Below are 26,951 nucleotides of genomic sequence, written 5' to 3' on the forward strand. Positions count from 1 at the left end.
ACTACATGACAACAAGTAGCGACTGAGCAGCACTGCTGCATTGCATTAGCAGTCAGCGCAGACCAGAGCGCTGCTTAGTCGCTGCTGCAGTACTCGTCATTCTTCGCGTCTTGTGCTCCTGCTAGTACATATCGATAAAACGAATATCGCACTAGAGTGATTTCGGACCACTGCACCGAGTGGGTACGTACAACTGCGATTTCAAAATTATTTGTTTCGAATGCAAAACAAGCCGACGCTTAGCGTCGACGCTGTACGTCGCGTGAAGTGCGTGATGAGCACGATTTGCCTGTGCTGAGTCCAGCTACACGTTGTAAAAACTAAATTGCTGTTGTCTGCTGAAACACTGAAACATTACAGAAAATGCGCCTGACTGTTCTTTGGAGGGCACGGGAGCGTTCTGAGTGATTGACTGACTGACTGACTCCTCGTCGTCCACCTCAAACTGCTAGGGATGGAAATATCAAATTTGGAGGAGATGTGGATCTTATATTGCGGGCATCGTCGTTCAAGATGCGACTTTTCGAAATTCCAACCATAAGGGGGTGGAATAGGGGATGAAGTGTTTTTTATTCCTTTGTTTTGAAAAATGTCGCTAGACCTACGAAAATTATTATTTGGTTTCTCGGTCACAAATAAAGAAACACGAGTTTCAGTATTTTTTCAGATTTAACCCTATGAGGGTCACATAGTAGGTGAAAACTTTTTATTCTTTTTTTAGATATCGCCATTATTAAAGAACTACCAAGTTTCTTTAAAGCTACTTCTATGTACAATGGTGTTTGACTTCTCGGTTACAAATGAAAAAAATATATGTTTCAGTATTTTTGGGAACTGAAACCCTAATGGGGTGAAATAGGGGATAAGCTTCCCTATGAAAATATTTTATTATGAAAGCATTTTTAAAGCTAAATCTAGGAACATTTAAATTTAGCTTTGAGCCATGGCGAGCTGGTGCCAGTGTTATTTTGTCCATGTATCGTTGAAATCGATTGTGGCTGAGCTAAGCTATCTTTGCTTTTCGCGTTTCTTATCTTCCGGGTTGGTGGACGAAGCGATTGGGTTGTTAGCCCTCGAGATCTCGTGACATTCGCTGGGAGACGAGTGTCAACGGCTGGCGAACGAACGTGATGACCGTTATGTGTTGTAGTGTAAAATTGGTCGGGTGTTTTGGCGAGATGGGCAGCTTGAGGGTACAAGTTCTGTGACTTCGCTGGGAACAAAGTTTGAAGTGAAGCGGTGAAGCTGTGGAACCCGCTCCTTCGTATTGTGTACGTGATATGAAGCAAGTCCTCGTAATTGTGTTTTGTTGACAGACGCACTTAGAGGCATTTAAATTTTATTGTTATGGTGAGATTTTCATAGTCGAACCTTAAGACGGTGTGGAAGAGTTAAGTTGGCCTAGTTAAATGGTGGCCATTATATGAAAGTTTTCTCAAGAGGTTTACTAGTGCTCTGTGTTTCTTGTAAACAAGTGATTTTATGTTGGCGTTTCCAAAGCCTGCACTCTATTAATTATAGTTGTCCATGTGTAAAATGCTGGAGGTCGAAGTTGTGAATTTGTCAGTAGTGTAACGTGTTCCTTTACATGCTTACCCATATATCGAGTCAAAGGTTCTGCACAGTGTTTCTATGTTTCAGAGTTATTGGAGTGTCTTTGTGATTCGCGCAAAAACCTTTGATAGTGCCAGAGCCTTGGCGGGGAGTGAAATGTCATCCGAGGTCTAGGTCTGGCAGTGTTTAAGAACCTGGCCACTACCGGCAGTTGTTCACATACCGCCTTCGAAAGTTTAGTATTTGACTTCCTTCTGCCAAGGCGGGTTAAGCTGGTAGATATGTAAATATATATTATATGTAACCTATTAAAAAACTAGAAAACCGCCTCGATTGCGAAAAAAGCACCTAGTGTTAACCTAGGTTTCGGCGTAGATAACTACACCTTCTTCAGAACAATAAAACCCACAAGTGCCCAAGAAGACCTTTGTCAATGATTAAAAGAACACCATAGCTATACATTTATAAACGAAAAAAAGGAAACCACAAACAGTACATATGCACAAAGTCAAAACCATTACTTAACTTAATGGTGTACGCTCCACCTCACACCGGCCTATGTTCGATGGGCCATGACCCGCCATAAACTGTTTGTTTTCCTTTTTCTCCTCCTTTTTTTCTTTTATTAATGTATAGCTATGGTGTTCTCTTAATCATTGACAAAGGTCTTCTTAGACACTTGTGGGTTTTATTGTTCTGAGGAAGGTGTAGTTATCTACGCCGAAAAATAGGTTAACACTAGGTGCTTTTTTCACAATCGACGCGGGTTTCTAGCTTTTTAATATATTAACCAACGATTGCTGACGCGCTGCGATGTTGAAGGTTCTTATATGTAACCTGTTCTTATGGGAGTTTGATTTTCTGAAGTTTGTCAGTAATTCCGTTTTCTTAATAAGGCAAAATAAAGCGAGGGGTATTAGTGACCGGGACGTTAAGTTTGTTATTGACCTTTTAACGAGTGCTTCTTTAACGGATTGAAATAGTAAGTTTATAAGGGTATTTTAGTGAAGAACGTTAAGTGTGGCCATCTTAATGTAATATGCGGTTTTAAGGAGTCTGATGAAGTGGCTATGTGAAGTAAGTGATATCCGCTATGATTAAGGTTTCTATAAATGCCTGACAGATTACGTTTTTTATACCTTTCTCTTAAGGGACTGTTTATTTGGGTACTGTGTACTTTGGGTTTCTAAGTGTTTTTGCAAGGCTTTATCTAGTGGCTCGTCCACAATTGGTAACTGTCAGATTCCTTAAAAGGCGTAATGTCAATCAACTCTCTTAATTATAAATAATAAATTGCACAGTCACACATGGCCATGCTCCAGGTGCAGACGGACGCTTCGTGCGGCTCCAGCAGCCAGGCGGCAGCCGCGGCCACCCACCTGAGCGCCTCCCTGTAGTGGTGCACGGCGAGCTCCCGCTGCCCCGTCTCCCTCAGGAAGTTGGCCAGGTTGTAGTGCATCTTAGCGTTGTGCGGCAGCGCCCGCAAGCCCGCTCTGCAAACATAGCAAGTGTCTGACTGCTGAAGCAACACTGGTTAGTGTGATACAACTGACGAGGCTTCGTAAGTCCGAGTAAGGTACGTGCTCTGGTAGGGGCTACAGAAAAGGCAAGTTCAGATAGAGAAGGGTGTATTGGGTTGTTGGCCGTCGTTATTTAGTACGAACCACACACACATTCACCTGAAGTATTCAAAGGAAGTGAAAAGGTAATTATAAATTGGATGTTCCAGAATATTAATGCTGTATCTCAATAACTTCTGAATCTTATTTTACCCTATTAAGAGGTAAAACTAGTAACGTTAGTAACAGGAATGCTGGGTTGCACTGCGTCTCAAAATATGTAATACATAAAGGGAAACATTGATACCAAAACTCTCGAAAAATTCTTGATCGATTTAGATTAGATCGTCACAAAGTAGTCTAATGAACATATGAACGGAATAGGTTCTATATAATTTTTTCATATGTATACAATACATAAACATATTTGTGATGTATAAAAGGAAAACGCTATTTCCAAAAATGTTGATAATTCCTTGACCGATTACTTCAGATTCTTACACGATACTCTAATGAGCATTTTGACGGAGGAAACGCAGCCACCAAAAACCTCGAAAAGCTTTTGACCGATTTACTTCAAATTTTTACATAATACACTAATAAACATTGAGACGGACAAGGCTTATATATTTTTTTAGCTGACAGTGTAAACGTTCTCTGCTAAAGCCAACTACGAAAAACGAAATATTGTGTTGTTTTGCGAAAATTTGCGGTTTCGTTTTCTTTATTGTGGCCAACTTTAACTACGATAGCACAGCATGTAAACCATTCCACAAATTGAAACTTCCTGACAGATTAAAACTGTGTGCCGGACCGAGACTCGAACTCGATCCCGAGTTCGAGTCTAGGTCAGGCACACAGTTTCAATCTGTCAGGAAGTTTCATATCAGCGCACACTCCGCTGCAGAGTGAAAATCTCGTTCTGCAAACATCCCCTAGGCTGTGGCTAAGCCATGTCTCAGCAATATCCTTTCTTCCAGGAGTGATAGTTCTGTAAGGTTCGCAGAAAAGCTTTTGTGAAGTTTCGAAGGTAGGAGACGAGGTACTGGCAGAATTGAAGCTGTGAGGACGAGTCATGAGTCGTGCCTGGGTAGCTCAGTTGGCAGAGCACTTACCCACGAAAGGCATAGGTCCCGAGTTCGAGTCTCGGTCCGGCACACAGTTTTAATCTGTCAGGAAGTTTCATATCAGCGCACACTCCGCTACAGAGTGAAAATTACATTCTGGATGACATAAATTGTTTCATATATACATATTCTTCTTCCTTATATATGATCTCAAACAAAAAGTGTATATACAACAATATGCTGTTTTTGTTTTCTTCCTTACTGTCAGTTTTACAGAAAACACGAATGGTGTATTTCCGTCAATCAGCTTGTGATTAGAATGTGCCTACTGCATATGAGTGGTCCGAAACTTCATAATCCTACCTATGCGCAGATTCAAATAATGCGAAGTAGTCTCACTGCCACCCAACGACCCCACCGACTTATCCATTCACTTTAAGCGAGTACAGTTCCTAATGATGGTTTTGTTTGAAATTACAATAAACAAGTCACGAGGTCAGAGAGAGACGAATAGGCAGACAGGAGGAGGGGAGGAAATGAACATAGCGAGGTGGAAGAGGAAATAGATTGAGAGGGACAAAGAGGGAGGAGGTGGTCATGCAGAGAGAGTTGGGCGGGGGGGGGGGGGGGGAACAGCTTGATAAAGAGACGATAGAGGAAGGAAAGGGTAGAGAGTGGGGAAGGACTTCAGGGTACATACAGAATTACCACACAAATTTAGCAATTGAGGAACATTGCCGGGTTCGCTAGTAAATTACACGCACAGACCTGCTTCATGAGTCAGTCTACCTATTAGCGGAAGCCGTATCAAAATCCTGACTCTAGTTCCTAAGATAAGCCTTCACAACGGACCGACAAACGCGCCGGAGGAGTTCAGTTTATCATAGTTCAACCAGTGTGTACGAAGTAATTATAAATTATATAGGCAAACATTCCCGATGAATCAGCCTATCTACTAGCGAAATCACATCAAAATATTCATAGTTCTTGCTGAGATTAGCTTTCACATACAGACAGAAAGCCGCACCTGGTGTCTTTGTAATATTTAGTGATTCTAACACAATGACATATCATAAATTTACAGAAAACCGAGTCAATGTTTATCATTCGAAAAACTGTAACAGTTTAGTTTTTGTCTAACAGCGGTAAATTATTATTTTCATGCATATTTCTAAGCTATCATAAATGTTACCATCTACTTTTCTAAGAGACAGTGTAAATGGAAATAGGTGGTACAAACCACGCCTGTTCCTTTCTGCTGTAGGTTTGTCTTTACGCCCGACATCACCAAAATATACAGTCGAGTAACGCTCACAAAGGATAACAATTCTGCAATTACAAGTTTCATATCCAGCTACCGAACTTGAAGTATTTACTCACGTGTACTATCATGAAGTCTGTCCTCACGAACAGTCGGTGCCGAGTTCAAATTGTAAATATTTGGAGCCGTTAAATTTGATCTGTGTTATGTGTGTGTGTGTCTTTTTTATGTTATTATTATTGTTGTAATTTTTGTTGTGTTTGCACCCTCAATGCCCATCAGAGGAGTAAGAGAGTGAAAACCGCTCCTCTCTAACAGCACCACAGATTCCCCCGAGGCGAGTCCCACAACCGTCGGGTGAATCACCACAAAGAATATCTCATACGTTCACTATAGGAGACGCTCTTGAGATCTCCGCATTTCTAGGAATCCGCTATACGCCGTGGTATTCTGGAAGCGCATACTACTTCGTCTTCTCCACGTTTTGGACGTTTTCCAGTAACGAAAATCTGTTCCCTTTCTTTCACGTCGAGCTACTCCATGTTTGCAACGAAAGGCGACTTCTACAGCAGAGGGAGGTATATGAACATATGGTACAGGCACAGTTTTTCAAATGTAGAATTTACTACCAACGGCAGTAAACACATAGGTCAAAAAAATTTAAAAAAATATCCCGCACGAGATGGTTAGAATTACAGACGCAAATATCATTTCAACAATTTCAGGACGTTTTGACTATTTTTCGACCGTGACTGTCTCAAGAAATATGTAAAGGTATTTTTTTTTTAATTGCCGCTACCAGTCACAATTTTGTCAACTATTGTATTACTTACTTATTTAGCGACATGTTTCGAGGTAGTACCTCATCTTCAGGCTAAATGGCATTTCAAAAAAAACTTTACAATAAGGTCATACTGATGTTACTTAGCCTTTTCGTAAATGCAGTGGTCATCCTGTGGAAGAAGAGAAAACTTAGTAAGAGGCGATGTCACTTGGGAAACTGGACTGATGTTTGCACGAAAATGTTTTGTAACGGTCACTCACTTTGTTCTTCTGGCGTGCCAGTCTCGTGGTGATGCCACCAAAAACTTAAAAAAGAAACTGGTTCATGACATCTCACATACCGCAGAGAAACTTACCAAAGCAGGAATTTATATAGTCACATTCAGCCATTGCAACAAATATTATATTGGCCAAACGCGAAGAAATTTTAAAACCCGCTTTAAAGTACACATTGACTGTTCCAGACTTGACAAACCGAATAAATCAGCTGTAGCGAAACATATAAATGAAACAGGACACAGTGTTACAATAGACAACGATCACAAAGTATTACATAATTTGGAAAAGAGCTGGAAAATGGACATCTTGGAAGAAATGGAAACATTCATCCATAGCCAATGGGGAATAACGAGACGTTGAATGAAATGACAGACTTCAAAAGTTCACTTTTCTTTTCCAGTTTCACTACAGTACTCTTAGAATAAAAATACATAACATGACAGTCGTTTGACTCTAGCCCCAGCAGTAGCTTAGAAATATGTAAAATAAATAGTTTATATCATGATGTGTTCAATAATAAATGTAACAAGTGCTCAATTTCTAATGTATTTCGCCAACGTGCATCTGTAATGCGATAACAAGACGTGCAGAAGACATGTAAACATCTGATACACGTAGATCGACAAATCGATAGTCAAATCTAGACCAGCTGTATTTCGATCGCCATCTTGCCCACTGCACTACAGAACTGTTTGTGATGGTGTTTCCAAGTTACTGCTATCTTAGCAACAATTTCGTGAACAGTGACCAAGGGAGCCACGGAAATGGAAACACCTCAGCGCATCACAACGAGACTGCCACGCCAGAAGAACAAAGTGAGTGACCGTTACAAAACATTTTCGTGCAAACATCAGTCCAGCTTCCAGAGTGACATCGCCTCTTACTAAGTTTTCTCTTCTTCCACAGGATGACCACTGCATTTACGAAAAGACTATGTAACATCAGTATGACCTTATTGTAAAGTTGTTTTTGTAATGCCATTTAGTCTGAAGATGAGGTATTACCCAGAAACATGTTGCTAACTAAATGAGTAATACAATAGTTGACAAAGTTTGTGACTGGTAGCGGTAATTGAAAAAAAAAAAGAAACCATTTACACATTTCAAAAATGTTCGTGGGTGTATTACATGCTCCCACGTCTCGCCATATGAGGGTAAGTAATGCGCAAAGAAACAGTGCTGATCATGATCGTCTTGGTGGTGCAAGTGTTACGTTGTGGAGAGCTTTATGTCGCATGGGCTAACTTACCTCCAAATCACGATTCGGTCCTTGGTCAACGTTATTGTATTTCCAATGCGCATTCCGCCCTGACCTCATCTTTATGGATGGTAATGCGTCACCACATCCAACTGTGTAGGTGGAGGAGGTCATGATGCAGGAGCATATTTGGCGAATGGACTAACCTGCCCGTTCTCCCGGCTTCAGTCCTGTCGATCACGTGTGGAGTGCGTAGGGTAACCGTATTACTGCACGTCCACAAGCACGATCATACGGCTGGTGGGGAAATTGAGCCCTCTACCAGAAGAACACCTTACCCACCTTGTGTCCATCATGGGAGCACGCTACAGCGCATGCGCAGCTCTCTGTTATCACACGCCCCATTAAGAACCAGGTCGCGTCCTTTTAAATGCCAGGGGACCGCCGTGAATTGCGGTGACTTAAGTGTAACGCAATCTTTCAATAAAGGTATCACTTCCGTTCACCTCTCTGACGTGCTACAGTTACGTTCCGTACTATACTGCAGCAGTTCTTTCTATGTGTGGTCCTCTTGTCATCAAGCATGACACATCATGCAGAAGTTGCTTTCGTCCTTAAGTATTGCAAACCATTGTCGGTAAAAGACCAGTACACAGTTGTTGTAGTGGCTACATGAAGGGAAGTTTTCAAGAGACAGCTAAGCCAATGCAAGTCTGCAGATTTTCAAGGCTCTTGTATTTATAACTAAAAATATTCAGGGTTGCTCGGCCGCATCATATCCCTCTTCATATTCTTCTCCACGATCTACGTTTTGGCCCATCTTTTGGGATGCCTTCAAAAACCACCACTGCATACTATCTCAACTGAACACCCCATTTGATGTGAACACAAACCCCAGCAGCAGGATCGAAGCATAGATCATGTAGAAGTAACTGAATAGGTACACGACGCGGAGTAGCAACCCAAAGGATTTTATGAAGGTCAAATGAATGAGAATGAGGCAGCTGGATGAAAAAGGAAGTGAACTGTTTGTTATTTCAAATGTAATTGTCATAACTGTTAAGGGGGTAGGACTTCAAATGGGCCGACTTGGAGCAGGAGAGGCACCACAGGACATTATAATTTCCACTGTCTATACTTTTACAAATAAATTCATAAAACTTTAACAGCATGACCAGGAATGATTCAGGATTCATACTTATAGCAGTGGAAGCTCAAAAATGTAACAAAACACATTTTTTACATGTGAAATTTCATCATTTTTCCACTTACTACTGCCTGCATTTGTTGCTATAGATACACTTATCTTCCTAAGTAAGAGAGATTCGTGGATGACTTTTGCACAGCGTGCAAACGATAGTTACAGGTGTATGAAAGTCTATAAGTTATTTAATTTATGAAGAAATAAATGAACTGTTACATTTTAAAGTTCATGTTCAGAAAAAATTCAAGTTTTATAGTTAATTATCTCAATTTTTCCACAGTTTTTTAATAGGTTTGCAAAATTCAAGAGTTTCATACACCTGTAACTACTGTTCGTATGCTATGAAAAATTCATGGAAGAATCTCTCTTACTTAGGAAGAAAAGTGTACCTATAGCAACAAATGCAGTCAGTAATAAGTTAAAAAGTGACGAAATTTCACATGTAAAAAAGGTATTTTGCTACGTTTTTGAACTTCCACTGCGATGAGTGTGAGTCCTCAGTCCTTCGTGGTCATGGTGACAAAGTTTTATGAATTTATTTGTAAATGTATAGGCAGTAGAAATTAAAATGTCCTGCGGTGACTCTCCAGCTCCAGGTCGGCCCGTTTGACGTCCTACCCCCCTTAATTAAAGATCCCACAGTGAGGCAAGAACGGTAAATATCTCCATGGGAAAATGTTTGCGGCTATCTAAGGACACATGCTTTTACCCGCGACTGTACATCTCTGTCCGAAGCAAATCGACGGCCACTGATGTCTTTATTCAGGGCTCCAAGGACACAGAAGTCGCATGAGGAGAGATCGAGACTGTATGTCGGGCATATAAGGGATGACAATGAAACTTATGCAGCATACATTGACATGTTTCGCAAACAACTGTGCGTTACTTGTGGGCCCTGATCCAGAAAATCAATGAGCAGCGGGTTGATGGGCGACATCATTCTGTTGTAGGATAATTCTCGCCAATACGTTGTCAAGATTCTTTCAAGTGCGTTGTAGAAGTCTCGTTGGGAAGCCCTTACACGTCCTCCTTACGGTCCCAATCTCTCCCCAAGCAATTTCCATATTTTTGGAGCCCTGAACAAAGACATTCGTGCCCGTGGATTTGCTTCGGACGAACAGGTGCACGACTGGGTATAATCACGGTTCCGTAGTCAAACGCAAACATTTTTCTATGAATGCGTTGACCGTCTTGTTTCAAAGAGGGTTAAATTTGTTAACAGTTATAATGGTTGCTTTTGAAAGAATAAATGGCATTCCATTTGTCTCGTTTTCATTTGAAAGGATAAATGGCTTTCCATTTGTCTCGTTTTCATTTGACTGCCGCTTATACCTCCACAGCTAGACCATTTGCTAGGCACAGAGTGCTGGACAGTATTTAATGTCCCCACAGCAAATACCATCTACCACGCAGCAATTAATCATTTTCAATCAAACCATCCACATTCATTCACTTTGGAAAAGTTATCTGACCTGATTTTCTCGTAATATATGCGGTGACGGCTCGTCGACGCCAAAGTATTTTCTAATGCATTTATTCTTTAAAATAACAGAGGTGCATATATGCATTCTCCATGGTAGTTAGAAGGGTAACTAGGACAGCTTCTGCAGTATCTGTTGAGGGATCGACGTGTTTCTGAGAGATACATATTCTGCTTTTCCTCTCGCAAAAGCGAGCCAATTAACATTCGTGCCGCTAGCGGTTTGTTTTGTAGAGAGATTGTAAAAGGAAAATAATTAAGGCGTGGAATCACCGGAGATCTGGACATGTAATGGAGATGGATTTAATACACGATTTCCTCCATAAATAAGGTTTGTTACTTTTTTGTTCTGGAGTGAATGAACGAATAAGTTTTTTCTGAATCATTTGTTGATCACGTTGGGCCTGTAATTAGTGGGGAAGTTACAGCTGTGTCGAAGAGAGCCTGCAATCACTGAGTCTGTGTCAAATCGTCCAAAAACGCTTCGTACACATCTGGAATTCGCAATCTTCCGTAAAAGGAACAAATTGTCCAAACGATTGATTCTCCCGACTGACTGCAGTGTTCAACAATAATAATAAATGTAAAGATCTCTTACAGCAAGCCAGCCGCTGATTACCAAGACGAAGAACTCCACCAAAGATTCTGTTTGGCTGATTTCTTTACCACTATATCACGTAATGAAATCTTATATTAAAAACTATACATAGATAAAGGAGACAAAGAGAGAGAGCGAATGAAAAATAGATATAATACTAATAATCCGCCATTAGTCTAATTTTTCGCCTGACTTATCACGGATCAGCCAAGAACTGGGAGGGCATTACTTTACTGTATAGACTTATGTGTGAAGATGAAGGGATCTTAAAGACAACAGATACACGTCTATACGGACAAGACATTACACAGAGATAGCGGCTAGCTGCATTGATCATCTGTTCTTAGATTAAGAGACGGCAACTTATTATCCGAACATTAAAATGTTAAAAGTACTCACCTAGCGAGCGTCTCCCTGGAGAGCCAGTCGCGGTTGCGCAGCAACGCCCGCCCGCAGAAGGCAGCGGCCAGCAGGAGTGCCGCAGCCACCAGCAGCGGCCGGCCGCGGTGGCCGAGCCGGCCCCACAGCAGCTGCGCGCCGTAGCTCACCAGCAGCACCCCACCTAAGCTGCCAGCGACGCCTCAGTCACCCCGCCACACTCACCACCAGCACTCCGATACCACAGGACATTTGACATCCACAACACTAACCGCAAGTGTACCGTTATCTCGTCAGTATCGGAAAGAAGTGTCACATTGCCAGTACTGCAGGGGATAACTTTTTTTGAAACAAAAAAGGATTAAGACACAAAAGAATGAAAGACATTAGTTGCCAGTGGGTATTGGTTATCATTGGGACAAGTTGAAAATTTGTGCCGGAGCAGCATTCGAACCCGAGTATCCTGCTTACTATGCAGATACGCTGACCACTACACCACCCGGACACAGTGGTATCAACAACCGCGTGGACTACCCTAGCACACTACCTATCAAACAAAAATTCTCAACTTATGCCACACACTAGTGATGTATAATTAGTGTCTGAGAGCCGTTGCCCGACGGCAGTCCACACAGCTGTGGTGACAACTCTGTCCAGAGCGCATCTGCCTATTAAGCGGAAGACTGAGGTTCTAATCCTGGTCAGGCACAAATTTTTAAACTCGCCCCTGTCCACTGGCAGCTAATGTCTATAATTTCTTTATGTCGCGGTTCATAGTGGCTGTAGGATCAGAATGGTGTCTGTTCTTTCAGAGATGTCCAAACAAACAGATATACTACTGGCCATTAAAATTGCTACACCAAGAAGAAATGCAGATGATAAACGGTTATTCATTGGACAAATATGTTATACTACAACTGACATTTTCACGCAGTTTCGGTGCATAGATCCTAAGAAATCAGTACCCAGAACAACCACCTCTGACCGTAATAACTGCCTTGATATGCCTGGGCATTGAGTCAAACAGACCTTAGATGGCATGTACAGGTACAGCTGCCCATGCACCTTCAACACGATACCACAGTTCATCAGGAGTAGTGGCTGGCGTATTGTGAAGAGCCAGTTGCTCGGCCACAATTGACCACACGTTTCCAATTGGTGAGCCATCTGGAGAATGTGCTGGGCAGGGCAGTAGTCGAACATTATCTGTATCCAGAAAGGCCCGTACAGGACCTGCAACATGCGGTCGTGCATTATCCTGCTGAAATGTAGGGTTTTCGAAGGGTTCGAATGAAGGGTAGAGCCACGGGTCGTAACGCATCTTATATGTAACGTCCACTGTTCAAAGTGCCGTCAATGCGAACATGAGGTGACGGAGACGTGTAACGAATGGCACCCCATACCATCACGCCGGGTGATACTCCAGTATGGCGATGACGAATACACGCTTCGAATGTGCGTTCACTGCGATTTCTCCGAACACGGATGCGACCATCATGATACTGTAAACAGAAACTGGATTCATATGAAGGATTGACGTTTTGCCATTCGTGCACCCAGGTTCGTCGTTGAGTACACCATTGCAGGCGCTCCTGTCTGTGATGCAGCGTCAAGGGTAACCGCAGCCATGGTCTCCGATCTGATAGTCCACGCTGCTGCAAACCTCGTCGAACTGTTTGCGCAGATGGTTTTTGTCTTGCAAACGTCCCCATCTGTTGACTCAGGACTCGAGACATGGCTGCAAGATCCGCTACAGCCATGCGGATAAGATGCTCGTCATCTCGACTGCTAATGATACAAGGTCGTTGGAATCCAGCACGGCGTTCCGTATTACCCTCCTGAATCCACCGATTCCATATTCTGCTAACAGTCATTGGATCTCGACCAACGACAGCAGCAATGTCGCGATACGATAAACCGCAATCGCGATAAGCTACAATCCGACCGACCTTTATGAAAGTCGGAAACGAGATGGTACCTATATCTCCTCCTTACACGAGGCATTATAACAACGTTTCACCAGGCAACTCCGGTCAACTGCTGTTTTTATAAGTTCACTAGACCAAACAACAGTTACCCATGGCAGACATGTGAACATCACATTAATACCATGTATCATCGTCTCTATCTCTGATAATGACCTCAGATCAGAGTGCTAAAGAGTACGCAGTTAATTGAGTTACGCCCTATGCAACTAATGCCACTCGCTGTTGATTAGATTATTTAGAAGTGTCAGACTGCGAGGATGTTCGCCTTCATAGCTGAGTGGTAAGTGCAACTGACTACCAGAAAGAGGACTTGTGTTCTATTTCCAGTACTGCCAGGGAGTTTTCATTGGTGAGCGTACTGATATGGGGTGCACTCAGCGCCATGAGTCCAACTGAGGAGCTGCAGTTCTGAGGTCAAGAAGCCCAAGAAAAACCGGGACAGTGGTGTGCTGATCACATGCCACTCCATACCACATCCAATGACGCCAGGCCTCCAATGACACCAGAGGATGACATGGCGTTGTGTCGTGCTTGACTTGCCCGTTTAGGACAAGAACACGAGACATAAAAGGAAACTTGCAAGAATATTAATAATTATGTTCCAGTTATTGTTCTAGATAGTCTTTGACATTTTATATTCGTTAAAAATCTTGTTGATTTAGAGAATCAGCGAAGATTCGATTAGAGTACCTCAGTGTTTCACAAAGTGCTCAGTCGTCTAAACTCTGCTGCTGTCATCTTTGTTAAGCCAAATCCCTTCTAGCGGACTTCGCAGTCTGTAGGCTGACAGGTCAGCCTGCTACCTGAAAAATTCCGATGTATGGGCTGGAACAGTCTTTAGGTGGCATGGCGGAAGACACAAGCCTAGAGCGATGTTGCATGGATTTAACCAACTCGGCCTCAATACCTGACTAGAAGTGGCACCTACCAGCTGGCACCAAATTCCTGGTCTCTGAGGGGACCCAAATTCACAGTCTGCAGCTGGGTGCACCCCATACCTGACCTACTGATGGGAGCTGCTTGCCTGTCCAGCACTTCTTTGCCTTCTTGCGAGCAGAAAACCTAATGCAGAAATGCACTCTGAAGGTAGCTGACACAGCGACTGTGGCAGCCTTGTCGCCTTCTGGCATCTGTGCAGTACCTACAAGCTGCTTTGTCTTATGCTGACATGGGCTCTGGCATTTGGGGTCGATTCACACCATCGGGAACCCACCAGCTGCTGCTGTACGAAACCTTAAACTGATTATCATGTTCGTATCATTGCAATTATAATTCCACAACTGCCAAGTAAGTGGTGCTTTCCACTCATAGCCCTGCTCACCATCCTGAATCATCCTAACGTCTTACAGTCCCACTGACTATTGGACCATCCTGACGCTTATGGGGGCGCCTACTAATAACTAGTGCAACCAGAAGCGACTAGGCAGTTTTACCCAGTAACAATACTTGGAGGGTCGCTATCATACTACGGTACTGATGAAAATATAGGAGAAATGGTCATCCATGAAGTAGAATTGAACTTTCCGGTTGCTTTTCATTGTAATCAACTTAGGTGATCCACAGTTATGGCATGGAGAACACTAATAAAACATCACAGCCGTACTTCCAGCCTTTGTATACTTTGGGTCCAGTTTCTGACTCACTGAAAATAAGCAGCCTTCTGTGCAACTGCGACCAAAGGCATTACGGGAGGACCTGGCTCAAGATGTCCATTGGATGAAATTGGTTATGCTGGTCCTGCACTCGCTGACAGCAACGCTTCATGTTGGATTGAAATCGTTTGTCATTATCAAGGAATGACATCTCTCCGAGTAGCACACCATTCCCTGCAGACGTGTTGGATAGTCTGCACTGCTATATCAATTAACTGGTCTGCTTCATGAACATGGCCGGCCGAAGTGGCCGTGCGGTTAAAGGCGCTGCAGTCTGGAACCGCAAGACCGCTACGGTCGCAGGTTCGAATCCTGCCTCGGGCATGGATGTTTGTGATGTCCTTAGGTTAGTTAGGTTTAACTAGTTCTAAGTTCTAGGGGACTAATGACCTCAGCAGTTGAGTCCCATAGTGCTCAGAGCCATTTGAGCCATGAACATGTTGAAATATGATAGATTCTTTCTGTGGTATCTCCAGTCGAACCCTCTTACTGCTCCATTTCTCTACAGCCATTTGATACTGTTGCACATACGCCCTCTGCACAAACGATACTGTCTGATCTGCTCAGTGCAAGACCATAGTCAGCCACAGTGGCGAGTTAAAATTCTTCTTGCTGTGCTGCCTTAGTCCTCTATGTAACGGGAGGTGGTGTCCAATCAAAACCAACTTGGGCAGAGCCACTATAAACATTCCTGCTCAGATCCCAGCAGTATCTCCTAACCAATCGAAGATCCCATGTAGGCCAATCAAACTTCGTCTATGTCTAGCCGCTTCATACGCTAGCTGCTGGTGTACAAGTTCCTGGTAGGCATCATGATTCCAGGGCTCGATTCAAAAGGGATTCAAAACCACCATGTAGCGACCACTTCCAGGGTGGATTCATATAGTCTCCAGCCATCTCCAAGTGGATTTTGGCTGGGAGCGTGCGCGGCTGACTGACTGCTGCAGCAAGCAGGCTGTACAGCATAATTTCGGCTGCTGCCCTCCGAAGCTTGACTTTGAGCTCTCGTCTGCAAGGCCATCACCAGCCACTGATCCTTGGCTGTGGCAGCACTCCTGTCTGTGTCCATGTGAGATCGCTTCCAAACACGCAGCCTTGTGGTGTGCTGAGGTAGGCACTGGAGCCCGGGAGTCAATCCACGCCATTGATTAGCCGCCGTCAACCACTGTATGAATAAAGAATGTATTTGCTTCTTGATATGTTCTAGGTCTACGACAATTAAGTTGCTAGTGTTGTGCAACCCATCGTCCTGCACATACCGCTATGGGTTAGAGGCGCCCTTTCTGAGAATTAATGGTGACTGCAGCCCCGATACTATTACAGAAGTCCATAGTCATACCTTATGTCAGTGATGAAGTATTTCTAGATCGATAGCTACCAGTTGTACATCACTGATAGCTCTGTTATCCCACCAGGTTGCTCCATTCAGGGTGACTAACATTTAGAGCAGCTAGCTTACTAGATTTATTCAAGAAATAGTGTACCAAGTCTTCTCAGAATAAAGGTTTAGTCAGGCAATAAAAAAATACACGAATGTTACTAAGGTGCACACGTTGTCTAAGCAGTTTTTGCATCCGTAAACTATATACCAACTTGCATTAAAGAAATGGTCTAGATAAGGGGACATTTAACAGCAACTTCCTGAATTTCAGCCTCGGTTCTGAAGCCGCGATCAGCCAGGTGCTTCTTTAGTGGTGTGAAGACATGAAAGTCTTAAACGTAAGACCATGTGAGGCACAACCAAGACCTTATGCATTAAGAATTTACTGTGCGACCACACACACCTTTCGGAAGAAATTCCGTTCTTTCCATTCGAATCGGCATCTGCATTAGTTGCAGGGTAGGAAAATAATTGGAAGATTTCATGGATTCTCAGAGGACGAGAAAATCAACCAGCATCACACCTTCTGTCACCCAAACGAATTTGGACATGACTTTTCCACGCTTACCTTTCGTTTGAAATTCTTACGGGAGTGCGGGAAGGCGAGGAAAAAGACGAGCGGTCTCTTCATGACATTGACGATTTCTTCATCTCAAAAACTTCATCATAGCTAAAGTTACAACCCGAATCCCTTAGCTTGATTCTCATCTCTATATTTGAAATCCACTAACATTTAGGGCAGATAGCTTACATGATTGATTCAAGGAATAGGGTACCAAGTCTTCTCAGAATAAAAGGTTTATTTCTGTATACGAAATCCACTATACTGTCAATGTAGACGCTGACTTCCTGAGTACTCTGCCTAACAAGAATGCCATGATTGGCTTGATTAAACCCTTCGACACACCGTTCGTTGTCATCTGAAATGGCTGTCGTTGGCAGCCCTGCCATTTTACTCGTTTCACACACGTCTTCTGCCTTCATAAATTTCATGGCACCAAAACCGCACCTCTTGTTGTGACATAACACTCGTTTCCTGATCTGCAACTGAAGACCTCTTCTTCGTACATATTGACTTCGACTGCCTATCTTTACTGTCACCAGCTCCACATTAAACAGCAAGTAGAGTCTCAGATGCTTAGCTGCTTCCATCTTCCGGTGACGGTCTTAACCAATGGCCATATTTCTTGTCTTGACCCAGATTTTGACTCATATAGGATATTTAGATGCCTTACTTATTAAACCACAATCCTAAAATGAAAGGTGTTTCTTATTAGTACAAGAGGTAATGGAGAATTCTAGGAAAAATCATACAAAAATATGTCGCGGACATACATTTGCGCTCAGAGTGTGACACTGCCAGACATACACTGTGTGATCAAAATATCCGGACACCTGTCTGAAAATGGCTTACAGGTTCGTGGTACCCTCCATTGGTAATGCTGGAATTCAATATGGTGTTGGCCCATCCTTAGCCTTGATGACAGCCTCCACTCTCCCAGACATCAGTCAGGTGCTGGAAGGTTTCTTGGGGGAGTAGAAGCCCATTCTTCATGGAGTGCTGCACTGAGGAGAGGTATCTATGTCGGTCGGTGAGGCCTTCCACGAAGTCCGCGATCCAAAACATCCCAAATGTGTTCTGTAGGATTCAGGTCATAACTTTGTGCAGGCCAGTCCATTATAGGGATGTTATTGTTTTGTAACCACTCTGCCACAGGACGTGCATTATGAACAGGTGCTCGATCGTGCTGAATGATGCATTCGCCATCCCCGAATTGCTCTTCAACAGTGGAAAGCAAGAAGGCGGTAAAAACATCAGTGTAGGCCTGCGCTGTGATAGTGCCACGCAAAACAACAAAGGGTACAAACACCTTCCATGATAAACACGACCACACCGTAACATCACCGCCTCCGAATTTTACTTACACGCTGGCAGATGACGTTCACCGGGCATTCATCATACCCACATCCTGCCATCGAATGGCCACATTGTGTACCTTGATTCGTCACGCCACACAACGTTTTTCTAGTGTTCATTCGTTCAATGTTTAAGCTCCTTACACCAAGCGAGGTGTCGTTTGGCATTTACCGGTGTGATGTGTGGCTTATGAGCAGCCGCTCGAGCATGAAATTCACGTTTTTTCACCTACCACCTGTCATAGTACTTGCAGTGGATCCTGAAGCAGTCTGGAATTCCTGTGAGATGTTCTGGATAGACGTCGTCTGCCTATTACACATTACGACTCTCTTCAACTGTCGACAGCCTCTGTCAGTCAACAGACGAGGTCCGCCTGTACGCTTTTATGCTGTATGCGTGCCTTCACGTTTCCACTTCACTACCACATCGGAAACAGTGGACCTAGGGATGTTTAGGTGTGTGTAAATCACGCCTACAGACGCATGACACAAGTTACACCCAATCGCCTGACCGCGTTCGAATTCCGTGAGTTCCACAGAGTACCTATTCTGCTCTCTCACGATATCTAGTTACTGCTGAGGTAACTGATATGGAGTACCTAGCAGTATGTGGCAGCACAGTGCACCTAATACGAAAAAACATATGTTTTGGGGGATGTCCGGATACTTTTGGTCACATAGTGTAACACCCACAGCTTTCGATACATCATTCACTCTTATGTAGCTTTATGAGGTTGTCGTGGCATCAGTCAAGACGTAATAACATGCAGTGGGAACAGTTGAAACAGTTCTGTTATTCCAAGTGGAAGTATCAGAAATAGTATTTTGCTGTTGTTCAACTAACAACGTAAATCGACGGACATCTTCCACGTACAGTCAAACGCATCATCAAGGCCGAGTTCAGCCTGAAAAAATTTCAGCAACTTGCAGACAAGGCTTCGCAATTTACCTTCCACAGATCACACAGTTTGGATATGGAAGAACGAATGTTAAGCCGAATAGAATGAAACATTACAGCTTTTAAAGAAGTAAACCAACTCCAGAGAGGTCAATTCTGGACGAGCACTTGATTCGCTTTAGCATCAGTGTTTGGACAGAAATTGTGGGTGACATTCTGCGAAACTAGTTATTAAGTTCTGGTCATCATCAGTCTCTTTGAGAAAAATTACCATGGCTGTTACGTTACCCCTGTGAGAGGCAACGCGTACTAATTGGTCAAAAGTATCTGGACACCTGTCATCGGCCGTTAATAGGAGCTGTGTCCACACTTCACCCTTATGACGGCTTTAATTCTGCTGGGACCCTTTCAGTGAGGTGTCTGAACTTCTTTTGAGGAATGACAGCTCGTTCTGCCTCAAGAGCAGAAACCAGAGGAGGTAGTGACGTTGGGCGCCGGTTTCTGCAACCAAGTCGACGTTCTAAATCGTTCCAAATTTTCTCTATTGGATACTGATCCAGTCCTTCTCAGGAATGTCATTTCCCACAAACTACTGCCTCACAGATGATGCTGTATGACAGGGTGCATTGTCATGCTGATATATTCATCGTCTCCGTAGTAGTCCTCTACAGTATACGGTACGAAATTAGCGTTTCCTTGAGCGCAATAGGGAGGCCACATCCTAACCACGAAGAGCGCTACCATATGTAACGCCTTCTTCTCCACACGTCACTATTACCAATGAACGTGATGACAGATATGGTTCCCCAGACATTCGCCATATTCTTCGCGATTGACACAAAATACAACGTAATCTATCAATCCTAATTATTCGTTTCCAGGCATCCATTCTCCCACGGCGTTGTCTTTACATCACACCACGTGTTGCTAAGCACTGACCACGGACACGTATGGCTCATGAAGAGCTGCTCAACCTATTTACCCCATTCTTTGTAACTCCTTACACACGGTCACTGTGTTAGCTGGATCACTAGTAGTATTTTGGTACTCGCGATTGATTTCTTCCAATGATGTTACGCGATTTTTTGCAGTGTCCCACAGAATGCTCTCTCCATCGGTAAGTGAGATCTGCCTGATCTTAGTTTTGCAGTGGTTGATCCTTCGCGATGCCCAAGGACAATGATATCACCAATAGTGGACTTGACCAGCTTTAGAAGGGCTCAAGTGTTGTTACTCACGTGATATCCAATAAACTAGTTATTGTATATTACGTATTCGAAGATACTGAGGTCTCCTGATCGGCCCATTCTGCTGTTACTGCTTCTCTACCCCGCCCCCTCCCCCGTTTCTTTTTATACTGGCGTGTCCGCCTCTCGTGACGACTGGTACTCCATTCCGAATTATGTAGTAGTGTTCAGATACTTTTGATCAGACAGTGCGTATGATTTACGCAGAATGAGGAACCACCCCATTCGGTACACCTAGCATTACTGTACGTAGTACAATTTTAATGGTAGGAGATCCAGTAACACGGTCTTCCTGTTCGCCTGACTTCAATCCTTCAGATTTTTGGCTGTGGTGATAGTTAAAGTCAATGGTATAATTCACACCCATTAATAACGTGTACTCGTTTCAAGACGATGTTTCCGATGCATATGAACAAATCTTAGGGTAGGCACTTTGGTCTGTACGGCTTCTGAATTTTTTAGGGGAAGACCTGAATGCTGTGTAGGAACGTGTGGTGATCACTGAGCTGTTCGGGGAGCAGCTGTAGTTACTGAATCTTTAGCCTGGCACAAAGTCCCAAGTGACTAGAGAAAGGAGCAGGTGACTCCAGTACAGAAGAAGGGAAAAAGAACAGACCCGCAGAACTACAGATCAGTATCCCTAACTTTGGTCTGCTGCAGAATCCTTGATCATATTCTCAGCTAATAAACTTTCTTGAGACTGAGAAGCTTATGTCCACGAATCACCATGGTTTAAAAAGCATTTCAGATTGCATATAACAGTCAGATTCCGTATTTATAGGTTTCTGGAAAGCATTTGACAGGGCTCCCCACTGTAGGCTGTTTACGAAGGGGTGATCACATGGAATAAATTCACCGATATGTAAGTGGCTCGAAGACTTCTTAAGTAATGGAACTGAGTATGTTGTCCTCGACGACGAATGTTCCTCAGAGGGCAAGGCATCGTCATGAGTGCCACAGTTAACTGTTACAGGACCGCTGTTGTGCTCTTATATACATAAATGATTTGGCGGACAAGATGGTCGGCAACCTGCAGTTGTTTTCTGATGATGCTGTGGTGTACAGTAAGGTGTCGAAGTTGAGCGACTGTAGGAAGATACAAGACAACTTAAACAAAATTTCCAGTTTATGTGATGAACACGAGATGGCTCTGAATGTGAAAACACGTAAGTTAATGCAGATGAGTAGGAAGAAAAAACCTATAATATTCGGTTAAAATATTACTAGTGTCCTGCTTGACACAGTTCGTTTAACCATATCGGTGTAACGTTGCAAAGCGATATGAAATGGAACGAACATGTGAGATTTGTGGTAGAGCAGGCGAAAGGTCGACTTCGGTTTATTGGGAGGGTTTAGGAAACAGTGGCTCACCAGTAAGACAACTTAAACAAAATTTCCAGTTTATGTGATGAACACGAGATGGCTCTGAATGTGAAAACACGTAAGTTAATGCAGATGAGTAGGAAGAAAAAACCTATAATATTCGGTTAAAATATTACTAGTGTCCTGCTTGACACAGTTCGTTTAACCATATCGGTGTAACGTTGCAAAGCGATATGAAATGGAACGAACATGTGAGATTTGTGGTAGAGCAGGCGAAAGGTCGACTTCGGTTTATTGGGAGGGTTTAGGAAACAGTGGCTCACCAGTAATGGAGATCGCGTATACGACACTGGTGTGGCCTATCCTTGAGTATGGCTCGAGTGTCAGGGATTCGTACCAGGCCAGATTGAAGGAAGACATCGAAGCAGTCCAGAGGTGGGGAACTAGATTTGTTACCGGGAGGTTCGAACAACAAATACGTTTTACGGAGATTCTTCGGGATTTCAAATGAGAATCTCTGGAGGGAAGGCGAAGTTCGTTTCGAGAAAAACTACTTTAGAGAACCGGAATTGGAAGCTGGTTGACAAACGATCTACTGTCGCCAACATACGTTGCGCGTAAGGACCATGTAGGTAAGATTCGAGAAATTAGGTCTCAAAAGAAGACATACAGATAGTCGCTTTTCCCTTGCTCTGTATCCGTGTTTGCGGGTGGAACAGGAAAGGAAATTACCAGTACTGGTACAAGGTACCCTTGCCAAGCACAACGCACTACTATGTAGATATAGAAGTGTCGCTGCAAGTACCCTTGTGGCGTAAGATGAAGTTTGAACGATGATAAAGTGGACGTTGCGTCGTCTGAAGCTTGGGATGGGCAGTCAGTCAGCCGGTGAACGGAAACGGCGGAGACGCAGCTTGGGGCAAAAACGAGCCGGGGGGGAAGGACAGTTGGCAGTTAGCTGATGAGATGCAGCCAGCCATGTCTCTCTCTCCCTCTGTCTCTCTCTGTCTCTCTCTCCCTCTCTTCCTCTCTCTTTCTCTCGCGCTGAAACGTACGGAGGACGTTACGCTGGTGTAAACTACGCATTCCGATATGGCCATATGTGAAAGTGACGGTTATATGCCAGAGTGATTGTCAGTTGTTGTTGCTAGTGGAATCAGCCTGCAAGAAGCGGTGTAGTGGAATTTGTTTGTTAGTTGGTAGTGCTCAATAATATTTCTCTTAACGATAATGGTGCTCAATAATATTTCTATTACTGGTAACGCTTATTCAACAAATTCTTTAGTGCTGTGTGGCTGGAACGCTATATTGTGCCAGATCGGCGTTAGGGCGGCGTCTTGCTTCGTGCATTTAGTTTCTTTACGGTGTAGCTTTTCTTGGTTGTGGTCTCGGCATGGGTCTTGTGTTTTGTTGGTGTGGTATGAGATTGCCTCCTAGAAACAAACAGTGTACCTTCAACGTATACAGTTCAGTTTATGTTTAGTATAAATTCAATGGTTTCTCGGATTTACTAGAGATGAAGATTTTTCCTCGTTTCTCATTTCTTCTGAATTAGTACTAAGGTAATTGTTTTTTTATTGGTTAATTGTGTTGCTGCTGTATGCCTTTTACGTAATATTAAATGAGAGTTACATTTTTCTAAAAGCATTATTTGTTTAAAGGCTTTTACCATTCAGTGCACTCGTGGCGCATACTACACAGAAGAGCCAAAGAAACTGGTACACCTGCCTAATATCGTGTAGGGCCCCGGGAGCACGCAGATGTGCCGCAACACGAGGAGGCATGGATTCGGCTAATGTCTGAAGTAGTGGTGCAGGGAAATGACATCATGAATCCTGCAGGGAAGTGCATAAATCCATAAGAGTACGACGGGGTGGAGATATCTTCTGAACAGCACGTTGCAGGGACTCCCAGATATGCTCAATAATATTCATATCTGGAGAGTTTGGCGGCCAGCGGAAGTGTTTAAAATTAGAAGAGTGTTCCTGGAGCCACTCTGTAGCAATTCTGGACGTGTGGGGTGTCGCATTGACCTGCTGGAATTGCGCAATACCGTCGGAATGCACAATCGACCTGAATGGATGCAGGTGATCAGACAGGATGCTGACGTACGTGTCACCTGTCAGAGTAGTATCTAGACGTATCTGGGGTCCCATGTCACTCCAATTGCACACGCCCCACACCATTACAGATCCTCTACCCGCTTGAACAGTCCCCTGCTGACATTCAGTGTCCAGAGATTCATGAGGTTGTCTCCATGCCCGTACACGTCCATCTGCCCGATACAATTTGAAAGGAGTTTCATCCGACTAGGCAAGATGTTTCCAATCATCGACAGTACAATGTCAGTGTTGACGGGCCCAGACGATGCGTAAAACTTTGTATCGTGCAGTCATCAAGGGTATATGAGTGTGCCTTCGGCTCTGAAATTCTATATCGATGATTTTTTGGTGAATAGTTCACACGCTGACACTTGTTGATGGCCCAGCATTAAAATCTGCAGCAATGTGCCAAATGATTGTACTTCTGTCATGGTGAACGATTCCGTCCAGTCGTCGTTGGTCCCGTTCTTGCAGGATCTTTTCCTGGCCTCAGCAACGTCGAGGATTTGATGTTTTATTGATCCTGATATTCACGGTACACTCGTGAAATGGTTGTACGGCAAAACATCCCTTCATCGCTACCTCGGAGACGCTCTGTTCCATCGCTCGTGCGCCGACTATAACACAACGTTCACACTCGCTGAAGTCTTGATAACCCGCCATTGTAGCAGCAATAACCGATCTAACAACTGTGCCAGACACTTGCTGCATTATATAGGCGTTGCCGACTACAGCACCGTATTCTGCCTGTTTACGTATCTCTGTATTTGAATACCCATGTTTGTACCAGTTACTTTGGCACTTCAGTGTATTACGTTTTCATTTTTAATTGTTTTCAATATTTAGTGTGCTGCTGGCGCCAGTATCACATCAGATCTAGTTGCTTGTACACGTATGTCCAAAGGTATTCACGTATGCTTATATAAGGGCTATTTTATTTTTGCTGCCTCTGATGACCCACTAAATTAAAGCCTTGCAACAACCGCAGAAGTGTTGTGTGGTGCCTCCAATATGCCCCTCGATCATGTTACTTTGTACTTGTTAGTTCCGAATACCTAGTGTTCAGGTAAAGATTCTTAGACCAATAGTGACTCCAGCCAAACGTGAAGTGCCTGCTGAAGGGTTCCGCCTGATTTCATGCAGCCCACATAACGTAACTGTCACGCGTTTCCTTCTTCATGACAAAGCTCGGCCGCACACTGCAGGTGCAACAAGAACGAACCTGCAGCGTTCCTGATGGAAAGTGTTTGATCAGCCACCCAGCAGCCCGGACCTTGCATTCTCTGGTTTTCATTTCTTCACTCGCATGAAGCACAGGCTACGAGGACAGAAATTGGGCACAGACAGCGAGCTGTAGACCAGCGTACAGAACTGGCGAAAATCACCTTCTATGACGATGGTACTGGAAATTTCGGACCGTGTTACGAAAAATGTCTAAGTTGCAGCGGCGGCTATGCAGGGAAGTAGCTGGAATCTATAGATAAATGTTGGAAATGAAACATTTTTTTATTTTCATTGAGGTTTCCATTTCGCGGCCGATCTGAGGTTGAAAACCCACGCCCATTGTAATTTATGTCATTTAGGAGTCGGCTTTGAAGCTTAGTTAGTAGAAACAGGAATTAACAGCTAGTGATTTGTAAACGTCCTTTAGTGGTTTTGAAGATGAAGATTGATTTCTCTTGTCACTAATTTTATTCAAATGTATATAGCTACTACGCTATGGCACTTTGGCCGATTGTGACTTAATGCATGCAGCAATGTGTAAAGCTATGACTGTTTTCGTTAACAAATTTGATTTGCTACTTCGAATGTTTGAAACCATCGCGTTCCACTTTCCATGCCAGACTCTGTACCGCTTCAACCACCGTAGAGCAGATTCTGCAGTGTCAAGAGACAGACGGCTATCATAGGACAGAATGGCCCAAATCTGAGTAAGTAGTGGTTTGCGAACATATGTACTACTTTGAGTAGCACTGTGTCCTTTAAGACAGTAGGACACAATTTTTAAACCCATTGTATAGATGATGCGTATTCAATATGTAATGCAACACACATTTTTCTCTGTTAATTTCTACTGACAAAATGGGGGATTGGTTTGAGGCATACTGGAATTTTCCAGCTACCGCCCCTAAAGAGTAATGACGTTCCAGGAGGTGCTGGTGTTGTACACAGCATCCAGAATGGCGTCTGTAAGGCAGGTGCGTTACAAGCAGAAACCTGTCATTTTGTTCCTTTTGGGGAAAAGCCAGAGCATCGAAGGTATTCATACCGATTGCGGAATGTTTATGGAGATCTGGCACTAAACAAAAGCACAGTGAGTCGCTGGGTGAGGCACCCGTCATCGTCACAACAAGGTCGCACAAACCTGTCCGATTTCCTGTGTCCTGGACGACTGAAGTATTGGAACGTGTGGACACTCTCATTAGAGATGACCAACCGATCATAATGAAATATCTCGATGCTCAACTGTACGTCTCTGTTGGAAGTGCTGACACATTCGTCCACCACCTTGGGTGCTCAAAGGTGTGTGTCCGCTGGGTTTCTGTTTGGCCCAGTGAAGGATGTACTCTGCTGTAAGCAGTATGTGGACGGTGACATAGTTACTGATGCAACAAACCGTTGTCTCCTACGTCGTCCAATACAGCGGTATCACGAAAGCATAAAGGTCCTCCAAGAATCGTGGGGTAAGGCCGTCACTTTGGGCGGAAATTACGATGAAAAATAGGGTTTTGCAGCCAAAAGATTGGGGAATAACGTGGAGTACTTGAAATCCTGAATAAAGCCAACCTGCTTTCAGACAAAAATGTGTTGCATTACTTGTTGAACGCCCCTCGTAGAGTAGTATCTGCAGCACCAAGCAAGCACCTTCAGCTACAGAAGTGGCAAAAGCGGGCGCGGCTGTACCTGGGCATGTAGAGGACGCGCTCGGCGAGCACGAAGCCGACGGTGATGAAGAGGTTGGAGGCCGGCAGGAAGGGCAGAGTCAGCAGCAGCACCCCCAGCAGCACCGCCGGCGGCCGCTGCGGCTGCGGAGCACACACGGCGCGCCCAGCCCCGTCAGCCCCTGCGTCTCAGAGCTTAAA

At 43.8% G+C, this 26,951-nt stretch overlaps 1 protein-coding gene across 1 annotated transcript in view; it reads right to left on the reverse strand.

Moving 5' to 3' along the window:
* Window positions 1–26,951, reverse strand: part of LOC124623101 (protein O-mannosyl-transferase TMTC1-like) — a 195,129-nt gene that overhangs the window by 160,002 nt on the left and 8,176 nt on the right. Inside the window, exons 3-5 of the mRNA XM_047148892.1 lie at window positions 26,773–26,894; window positions 11,382–11,549; window positions 2,934–3,047 (exon numbers count right to left, since the gene is read on the reverse strand). Of these exons, the coding sequence (XP_047004848.1) occupies window positions 2,934–3,047; window positions 11,382–11,549; window positions 26,773–26,894 (404 nt within the window). The remainder of the gene's footprint in view (window positions 1–2,933; window positions 3,048–11,381; window positions 11,550–26,772; window positions 26,895–26,951) is intronic.

Source organism: Schistocerca americana, chromosome 7 (assembly GCF_021461395.2).
Source record: "Schistocerca americana isolate TAMUIC-IGC-003095 chromosome 7, iqSchAmer2.1, whole genome shotgun sequence".
In the NCBI taxonomy this organism is placed as follows: domain Eukaryota; kingdom Metazoa; phylum Arthropoda; class Insecta; order Orthoptera; family Acrididae; genus Schistocerca; species Schistocerca americana.